This window comes from Stigmatopora argus, chromosome 5 (assembly GCF_051989625.1).
Source record: "Stigmatopora argus isolate UIUO_Sarg chromosome 5, RoL_Sarg_1.0, whole genome shotgun sequence".
Classification (NCBI taxonomy): Eukaryota; Metazoa; Chordata; class Actinopteri; order Syngnathiformes; family Syngnathidae; genus Stigmatopora; species Stigmatopora argus.
This window is the reverse complement of record NC_135391.1, coordinates 4,251,746-4,262,245: the sequence shown is the minus strand read 5'-3', so window position 1 is coordinate 4,262,245 and position 10,500 is coordinate 4,251,746. Positions and strand designations below refer to the sequence as shown.

Below are 10,500 nucleotides of genomic sequence, written 5' to 3'. Positions count from 1 at the left end.
TGTCAAAAGGGTTTCTTCCAGGAAAAGTCCTAAATAGAAATACAACATTATTCATTGGACAGAAGTTTGTGTGCAATCGTTTGGTGTAAAACATCTAGCGCTTTGCACAGCCGCCACGGAGCAGCTAGTAAAGGACCACTTTTATTTGAAGTTGCCGCTTCAAATGCTGATTATGTGATGAAATATTTTACCACCCCACGATCATTTGAAGGAATATATTGTTATAAAATACCGAGCGCTCGCCGTTGCGGCAGAGCAATCTATCAGACATTTCCACTTGACAATTAAACTGGTATTGGAAGCCATTACTGGATGGGATCGGACCAATGAAATGGTGTCAATGGCAATTTTTGGAGATTGGCAAAAATTGACATGGCAAATAAACGACTGTCAAACTAGATTTTTTAGACCTAGTGATACAAAAAAAGGCAACCTGACCTCATAAATTTGACAGACCACAATATGTGAGACTCCAGGACTGTATGTCTGATGTGGTAGCTTGCAGCACGGGGGTCATTGATTTTCAGAGGAATCCTCAACAGACCACTCAGGTGAACATCCAGGGTACAGACATTGAAATCGTGGAGAATTTTAAGTACCTGGGTGTTCACGTCAACAACAAACTAGACTGGTCCACAAACATAGATGCCCTGTATAAAAGGTGCCAGAGCCGCATCTACCTTCTGAGGAGTCTACGGTCCTTTGGAGTGTGCAGGACACTGCTGAGGACTTTTTACAACACTGTGGTGGCATCTACAGTGTTTTATGCAGTGGTCTGTTGGGGATGGAGAGGGACAGGAACAGGCTGAATAAGCTGGTCAGGAGGGCTAGCTCTGTTCTGGGCTGTCCTTTGGACTCTGTGGAGGAAGTGGGAGAGCGGAGGATGCTGACCAGGATGATGTCCATCATGGACAGCACCTTCCACACCCTGCATGAATCTGTGGAGTCCCTCCAAAGCTCTTTCTGCAATAGACTGCTGCACCCTCACTGCAGGAAAGAGCGCTTCCGCAGATCCTTCCTCCCATCAGCTGTCAGGCTCTTTAACAAACACATGGCTGAGTGTTAAGACCTACCGTATGCATGCATATATCTGCTTATATATGTATGTGTATATATATAAATATATATATATATATATATATATATATATAAATATAAATATATATATAAATATAAATATATATATAAATATATATATATATATATATATATTTATATATATATATATATATATAAATATATATATATATATATATATATCAGCAACACACTTATTTATTTATATATTTATTCAAGTATTTATTTATTAACTTACTTATTACCCATCTATTTATGTCTAAAATACCTTTCCTATTTCTGCATCCTCACCCTCTTGCTAGTGTGACAATGAAATTTCCCGAATACGGGATGAATAAAGTTATCCAATCCAATCCATTCTACCCCCTGGCTCGGATTGATAAACAAAGATTGCCGCCGGCATAAAGTTGCACATGTGATAGCATGTATAGCATAGAGGTGGCAATTTCCATAGCAACTGAGGCTTCTGACACATCAAACTAGAAACCAACATTTGTCTGCGTGGGTGAAATTGTTGTTTCTTGCAGGATACGCAGTGCAGATGGGATATCCTGTAGTATACTCTCTGAAAAGGCATCAGCAATCCAGATTAACAGAGACAAGAACCATCAAACATCTCCTACTAAACATCCTTGTGACTCCCTAAAGACATTCTTGAGGGACACAGGAGCCGTTTGGAGATTTGTGTTAGTTTAACCGTCAGCATTTCCCATCACTTACACTAATTGTGTTAGAAACACATCAGCCTCAGTTTTCTTTATCTTAGAGGCTGCAACCTTGACTAGGTGTAAAGAAGTCTGGTTGGTATGGTAACAACATGAGAATAAAAGAGAAGGCCTGGCAGAGTCAGAAACAACCTTTTCGAAACATTGTATGAAATGGATGTTTAATTTTGGTTTGATTCTTGTGTGCTATAGAAAACTGAAAATTCTTTTGGAAAAGTAAAACAGACAAAAAGAACAATTGTAAATCTAAGGACACATGTACAACAATTGTGCGAGACAGTATTCATGCGATGAGTCATCTCTGCGCACACTGGATGTGCAAAATCATTTTAAAAAAAATTAAATTCAATGAACAATAAGTTAATTGCGGTAATACACAGGAAAACCATGGAAATATGAATGCAACTTCAAAAGGCATCCATGTTTTGTGCCGTACAGTGTATAGGAATTTCCAAAAGAAATAGTTTGATATTCTATTGTAATACATGTGAAGCGTTGATGCAAATGGGAGCTCATTAGCTAAAAAACAACAGAAGCAACACACAGTTCTTAGAACGACACCGGGGGTACTCAAAGGGTACTGATTTAGGGCAATTTTGGATTCCTGACTCGAAAAACAACACCCGTTGTTTATTCAATTCTGATTTTGAAGCCAAGCAGATTTTCTTTCTAACTGAACAATTCTTAGTTTTATTTCTTACACGGAAGGCTTCACTTGAGTTGGTTCAATGGGTTAAGAAATGTCTGTCCAAGCCACCATTGAAATGACTTTACATTAAAGCGAGTTTAATTTACTATTTAAATGTATTTATTTTGTCCCAAAGAAACGTATTGATCGGTAATGGCCGATATCCCATTGTGGTGCTGGAATCGGTATTGGGAGCCAATAAATGGTATCGTGTAAGACTAGTTGAGAGGCGAAGACAAATATTTTGGGGGATTTTTTTTTTGTTTCCTGTTTTTATGGGGAGAGTAGGACTAGTTGTAGCTAGACATTCGTGTAAATTCATCAAATTTCTCAAATAACGTCTAAAAATGCAGAGGTTTGTACAATATCTTAATTCTTACTGGCTCAGGTGGAGTCTCGCTTTTGGTGCGTGGTTGAGATCAGATGAAGGCTTCCACTCCTTTGGACACTGTGCAACGCATTGATCTTTTGAAGAACGACCATTCAACAAGAAATGCCAAACTATTCCTCTGAGTAAAAAGCACCAACATGATGCTCCTTGGGGGCAAAGAGTTACAGTATCCACATCATAAACAAACGACAACAAATATGCATAACATTCAATAAGGCAATCCAGTGTTTCGAAAACATAAACGCTTAAACACCCGCACCGCAATTGTAAATGAACCGTTGTATTGCTTGCTCGTGATTATCGTAAACTATGCAATCCAGCTTTTCCTCTGAAAATATGGAATACTTTTAAGCAGCATTAAGCGTTTTTTCTTTGATTAGGAAAAAAAAACAAGTTCATAAAAAACAGTGGTACCCAAAACTATTATTCTGTCATAATATTTTCTCCAGGGCCGTAAAACAGCCCCTAAAACTGGCGACTTGGCATAGAAAAGATCTCAAAAACCCAACAGTCCTGTAAACACATGTCAAAGATGATCCTGCATCGGTTGTTAACTGTTATTTTGTTCCACTACTACTTGATTACGGTATCGCGTCCTTATGGTCTCACCGCTACTTGATGACAGCATCACATCTTTACGGCCTACGCGGCGTCCCTTACTGGGGGCTGTGCTCGTACGAGGGGAACATGGACTTCCGTGTCTTGGGAGGCGGCGGTGGAGGTTTGCTATCAATTTTCATCGGCAGCGGGGGAATGAACTGCAAAGAAGAAGAGACCTGTTGTATTTTTCCCGTTATTTGACTGTTTATATGCCCTTAAATATGCATTGGCGGGTTGGATTTTTTTTTCTTTCTCGTAGGCGACGTTACCTCTGAAGGCAGCGCGAGGGTGTCAATCTCGTGCGGGTGTTTCTTTGGAGGCATCGGCGGAGGGATCCCTGGGGTGTCGATGGCGTTGGCATCGTTGTCGCTGAGGAGCGATGAAAAGCCTAGCGCACGGGAGGGAGAAAAAAAGAAAGCTAACCAGGTGGTGTGTGCATCTGCGAAGATACAATACTGTACGCGGGAGACCGAATTTTGGAACAGAATGCTGTTATATTTGTCAGGAATGATGGAAAATAAAACGATGACAGGTTCCGTGGGGGTTTGGGGTGGGAGGTTGCCTTGCATACTTGAGCTGCGTGGTGTGTGAGGCGTGTGAGGAGAGGCAGGTAGAGGACTGAGTGGATTGGACAGGCTGAGCTGAGATGAGACGCCCTGGAACAAGGAGAGCGTCAGTCGTCTGTCGTTCAGTTGTAAACTCTTGGGCCGCTGCTGCCTCTCTGTAGTACTCTGGAATTAAAGTGTAATAAAACCGAGAGCGTGAGCTACTCCCAATTCACATCTGGATGGCTAAATAAGATGGGGATGGTTGTGCTTTGTGGGATTTAAAAATAACAGCTCAGAACATCGGGGTTGTTCTGGAATCGGAGGACATTTTGACTTTAAAAGCCTGGGGAAAAAAAACAGGTCTTCACTTCTAAGATTTTCTGTTACATACTCATTAATAATGCATCATATTGTCTTAAGGGCTGGTTTAGCTCATCTTACAGTATGATGGTAACATTTTATTACATAATGTTTTTGATATTTACAATATTTGACTAAATCGCTGTGAACAAAGTCGTATTATACAGGAATTGTGTTTTAAAAAGCTATTATTCCAAGACTAGCCTATCATGATTCTGTTTTATCTTTTTTCTTTTTCTACCGCGATAAAAAGGTTAAGAACATAAGCGTGACCGGACGTTTGGTCGCCGGACTTTTGGTCGCCGGACGTTTGGTCGCCCGGACGTTTGGTCGCCCGGACGTTTGGTCGCCCGGACGTTTGGTCGCCCGGACCCATACAACCGGCGACCAAATGTCTGGCGACCAAACGTCCGGCGACCAAAAGTCCGGCGACCAAACGTCCGGCGACCAAAAGTCCGGCGACCAAAAGTCCGGCGACCAAAAGTCCGGCGACCAAAAGTCCGGCGACAAAACGTCCGGCGACAAAACAAGGTAAAACAACACAGTCTACGCATCAAAAAAAGCCAACAATGGCCCTGAGCAGTTTCACTGAGCCGACGTGTGAGTGTAGAAGAGTTTGTATGTACATGAGTTGTCCCTTTAAGAAGCTACGTCAGTCAGGGTCTTAACAAGTTCTCCAACAAAACACAATAAAAGTATGGGAAATTTGGAGCTTTTCTTTAGCCTAATAATTAATAGGGCTTTAAGTATGACTAAATAATAATTCACAGTTTGTATTTAGGGAATTTGAGCAACAATTTTAAATGGTAATTATCAATAACCTTCCGGGCGACCAAACGGCCGAGTACCGAACATAAGTGGCTTGTAATAATTTTAGGGGTTAGTTCAGACTCATTTAGGTTTTTTGTGCCAAGTAAATTTAGTCAAAAACGTATAATTTTGTATGTGTACTATTCAAAATTAGAGAAGCGGGTTGTAAAATGTCCTCCAATTCTGCAACATTATTAGCACTCGCCTCATCTGCGTCCGATTGTCTTTCCAGCAGGACCTGAGACTTGCTCACACTCCATTCCTTCCTGTTCTTTCTCCCTATCCTGTTATCTTCCTCCGAGCGGGACAACACGGAGGTCCTACGATCGCTGGGGCGGGACAACAAGGAGCTAGTTGGGAATATTAGAAGAGAGCAAAAACAGAAGTCTGAAGATAAGACCAGTCCAAACGAGCAGGTGAAGACAACAGAGACTGACTCTTGGGAGGAAATGCCCGAGGGTCCCTCGGAGGACGCCGAGCCGCTGGAGAGCGCCGAGGAGGTGTTGGAGACGGTTGAGACGGTGGACATGCGACGCAGCGTGGAGGACAGGATGTAGGGCATCACCACCGAGCCCACGCGGCTCTTTTTTCTCTCTGTGAGCGAGCATGGCTGGGATACACAAATAGGATTGATCAACAGGGCCAAATACGTAGGAGACGCAGTTAAAAAAAACAAAATTAAAAATTGAAAAAAGCACGCTCTCCTTTGAATGTGAACAGCGTGGTAGGAAGGAAGGCTAAAGAGTCAAGTTAGTAAATGACTTCCTTTAAAATGAAGTTTCCTGACAACACACCAAGGTTATGACGCCGTAATGCTTCTCCACTTTCTCCCGAAGGTCCTGGAAGCAAGTGACCAGGCGGTTGTGTAAGGGTTTCAGCTGCTCTGTTGCCTTCTCCCCGTGGATACGAATGCCATCTGCCAAGACAGGGATCTGGGGAGGGGCAGTTAGATTATTATGCAACACGTTAGACCTGTGTCAGTGGCGAGCGACGCCGGTACGAGGATTTATTTACCTGCAGGGCAATGAGGTGTTTAAGGACCTCAATACGCTCGTGGTCTTCTGGGTGTTCGTGGATGTAGGTGTCAGTAAAGAAGGCCTAAAAAGGAGGAAGCATTTTATAACATCTTAAACATGCACATTTTAAAGCTTGCCCTAAAGTTAAACTACATGTTTCACGACAGTCACAAATGAGCCCCAGCAGTTCCCTTCTGAACGGAGCCGGCTCGAGGCCAGCCAGAATTCATGGCCGTCATTTTCTTTTGGGGGATAGGGATAAAACATACATTAGAAGTGTATTTACTGAGCAATTCTGCAGAGAATAGAAAATGTTGCCTTGAAGGGAACGTTTATTTGATCAATTGGCATATTTCATGCACTGCAAATGACTAGTAAGTGCTTTAAGAAAAGAAAGATATTGGTTGTTTTTTTAAATGACCTGATTTCATATTTTTGTACCCGAGTTGCCTACTTTTTAGAAGCTGCCAAATAGAGTCCTGATTCAATAGTCCAGCAATTATTAAAGACGGGGACAAGCAAATTTATATCTTTATCTATATCTATATAAATATCAGGATCAGAAAATATATATATATATATATATATATATTTTTTTTTTTTTTTTCAGATTTGTTTCCAGAAAAAAATAATATATATATATATATATATATATATATATATATATATATATATATATATATATATATATATATATATATATATATATATATATATATATATATATATATATATATATATATATATATATATATATATATATATATATATATATATATATATATATATATATATATATATATATATATATATATATATATATATATATATATATATATATATATATATATATATATATATATATATATATATATATATATATATATATATACATACACACATACACACATTTTTTTTTCCTGATCCTGGGTTTCCCATAAAATAAAAAGCCAATAATAATAATTTATAATAAACTTTTCATTCATTCATCTATACCACTTATCCTCACAAGGATTGTGGGGGTGCTGGTGCCTACCTCAGCCAATCATGGTCAGCATACTAATAATAAACTCATTTTGAAAAATACAATACTTGCAGTAAAAACAGAAATTCAAAATGAACATTCATCAATTTTACAGTGCTTAACATCACTAACTAAAACAAAAACAATTGAATGATTCAATTTTTTTCACCCTATTCTGATCCGCTGAAAATAATTCATGTGATCAGACCAGATTTCAACAGCGTCCAAAAAATTGTACATTGGCTCCATAAAAAAAGTCTATTTAACCATTAACACAACTGCCTTGTACAGACACTGCATTTATCCGACACCTAAATTCAGGCCCCATTTCTTCTCTTGTGTGTCATTTGGCAAACGGTAGTAAGCGCCCATACGTTTCCATCCCAGTTATTTTCAGCCCTTGCACACAGTTAAAACCACCAAGCATGTGGCGAACAGAGGGACAGTAAACATTATATCCTGAAAGAGGATTGCCACCCACCTTCTCATAGTTGGAGAAACCACCCATGACAGCGGGATCAACAATGCCGCTGAGCATCATGGACAGTGGGTTGATAGACAATGTGCGATCACAGGCTTGCTGCTGTACCAGGTTGCTCAGCTTCTCGTTTGCCATCTCCATGGTCTCTATGGCATTCTCCAACGGACTGATCTCCTCCTGCCCACGAACACAGTGTTTGGAAATAGTTTGGAGGAATGTTAAAAATGTAAAAAGTGGAAAACAAAATGAGAACACTGCTTACCACAGAGGCGGATTTCACTTCAAACCATTTCAGAATCCCGGGGAAACTGTAGGCTGTGATGTAAGTGGTTCTCTCGATCCACATCGTCTGCAAGGGAGAGTTCAAAGAGTGAGTTTGCAGTGTGTGCAAAAATAAGAGGCTTTTGGAAACATCTGAGGGAATGACATGCGACAGAAAAAGGAGTTTCCATCTGTCAAGAACATTAAAACGTACTCACTGCAAACTCGTTGTCTGGATCTTTTTCACCTTTTCTGAAGGGCCGAGAGTACTGGAATTGCTCCACTTCGTTGGTTCGGTAATAACTGTGAGAACAGAGAGTTGCGGCTTCAGTGACGGGACCTTAAAATGACTATTCATCATCATTCCGTGGAGTTTAAAGGAACTATTGATCACTTTAATATCTGCTCTGGAACACCCTTGTCCTTAAACTGATGAGGCACAATGAGCACTGGCTTGACAGTAAAGCACTGGATGTCTGGAAGTTCGGCTGAGGATAAAGACGAGCTGTACTGTGCAAGCAAAGTCAAATTATACAGATGTCTTCATTCTTTCATTTTAAAAACAAAAAAGTGTGTCACAATAAACACCAAGGGTTTTTTTGTTCATTGTGTTTTAAAAGAAAAACCTATCAAACAAGGCTATTCAATAGATTAAAAATCAAACCAACACTAAAAGGAATCTTTGTGAGCAAGATAATGGAAAAGATCACAGGTTTTCTGTTTTTTTCAAACCCAGTTCCATTTTCGCCAAAAAAGGACAGACATGTTGAACACAACACCTTAACAGTTTTCCAAAATTGAAGGATACGCTGTCCAGGAGAGTTACTGATATTATCTCCAGGGGGTGCTGTGCTGGTCATGCGGACCGCGTTTGGGAACTGAGAGAGCAGTTTCTGACTGAAGTCTTCAAGCCACTCATATTCTTTGCCTCTGTAGATGAAAATCTTGTTCTAGAAAGAATGGAAAACATATATTACCTCACCTGAAAAAAAGCAACACCAACAACATATACTTGATATTTTGGCAATGCAGTCATGCCACCCTTAGTAAAGACTAATAAATAAAATAAAAACTGGTGACATTGCCCTTGCCTTAAGATCATCAATGTAATCCCAAAAAAGGATAAGTGCATGTTCATTGAATAAGTAAAGTTGTATGTTTTTTTTAAATCCTTGAAATAAGCAATCAATTCCTACCCTGAGGAAAGAAGGGAATCCGAGACCATAATACCCAACAGCAAAGTACTCTGGCTGTGGTCGCATGGCGTGCATAATTTTTTCATAGAACTCTGCCTGTTTTTTCTGCAAGAGATAATGAAAATTTAACATATTGTATGCAGTCTGTTTGCTGTTTGCGTTTTCTCAATTCAACAGTTCATAACGCAAGGCGGTTAATACGGCAAACAACAGCTGACACACGATTTGGTTATGACTCGTGGTCATACGTGCACTATATTTCAATTCGTAATTCATCAAAATACATTCAAATTTAAACACCACATCAGGAAGCAAATGTGGGAAAATCAGGTACACGCATCCACACACCCTGCTTGAAATTCTTGAGTGTTTTTTAGTAAGTAATTGCACTCAGCCTCTGGCAGCCTGACACATTTCCACTATTATTCATCAGAAATAAGCTTCAAGTGAAATTAAAAAGGCCACATCTCTATAGTTGCTATTTTCGGTTTGCACTGTTTTTTAATGCACGTGTAGCTACTTACCAGCAGCTGGCTAAGCTCCATGAAGTCAAACATGTGGCTCTCGTGCATCTTGGCTAACTCTTTGCCGAGCTCGATGGCCTTCTCCCACATCTGCGAAGACATACATACTTCAGTTCATAAAGTCAAACGTGGGTGTACAAATCGAATCTGGTAATACAGCTCACAGCCTCCATGAATAACCATTAATAACCAGCTGTAATATTTGACATTTTGAACATTACTAAGCTGGATAGACACTCTAAATTGCACCAAGGTATGAGTGTGAGCGTGAATGGTTGTCTTTTGTCTCTTAGTGTCCTGTGATTGGCTATCCACTGATTCAGGGTCTCCCCTGCCTGGTGCCCATAGTTGGATGGGATTGGCTCCAGCACCCCCTGCAATCCTTGAGAGGATAAGCCACAGGTGTCAAAGTGGTGGCCGATGGGGCCAAATCTGGCCCGCCACATCATTTTGTGCGGCCTGAGAAAGTAAATCATGAGTGCCGATTTTCTGTTTTAGGATCATGAAGATTATAGATGTATATTATATTTCCTGATTTTCCACTTTTTAAAATCCATAATTGCAATTTTAATCCATTTTTTTCTTTCTTTTTAGTTCAAAACACATTTTGTAAAATCTAAAAATAAATCTATAAAAATATTTTCTCTTTTCCACTTTAATATTGAACATAATTTAAAAATTATTTTAGTTCCTTTTGGAATTATATTTTTAAAGACTTTGCCGTTACTAAGAAAAAAAAGCTCAAACATTTAGATCTAAAAAAAACAGACTATTTAGGTCTTTTTATCCATTTATAATA

The 10,500-nt window shown here is 39.6% G+C and overlaps 1 protein-coding gene across 3 annotated transcripts in view; it reads right to left on the bottom strand.

Annotated features, from left to right (window-relative positions):
• Nucleotides 1–1,944: 1,944 nt before the first annotated feature.
• The window catches only part of dock5 (dedicator of cytokinesis 5), a 30,849-nt gene continuing 22,293 nt past the window's right edge, over nt 1,945–10,500 (bottom strand). For 2 of the 3 annotated variants that reach the window (XM_077600877.1, XM_077600878.1), the window contains 13 exons: nt 9,702–9,791; nt 9,178–9,282; nt 8,790–8,931; nt 8,376–8,457; nt 8,200–8,284; nt 7,983–8,069; nt 7,721–7,897; nt 6,214–6,297; nt 5,994–6,131; nt 5,637–5,809; nt 5,405–5,549; nt 3,751–4,212; nt 1,945–3,639 (listed from right to left, as the gene is read on the bottom strand). In XM_077600877.1, coding sequence (XP_077457003.1) covers nt 3,538–3,639; nt 3,751–4,212; nt 5,405–5,549; nt 5,637–5,809; nt 5,994–6,131; nt 6,214–6,297; nt 7,721–7,897; nt 7,983–8,069; nt 8,200–8,284; nt 8,376–8,457; nt 8,790–8,931; nt 9,178–9,282; nt 9,702–9,791 — 1,872 coding nt within the window. In that variant the 3' untranslated portion in view covers nt 1,945–3,537. The remainder of the gene's footprint in view (nt 3,640–3,750; nt 4,213–5,404; nt 5,550–5,636; nt 5,810–5,993; nt 6,132–6,213; nt 6,298–7,720; nt 7,898–7,982; nt 8,070–8,199; nt 8,285–8,375; nt 8,458–8,789; nt 8,932–9,177; nt 9,283–9,701; nt 9,792–10,500) is intronic. The other variant, XM_077600879.1, reaches the window with a different exon arrangement.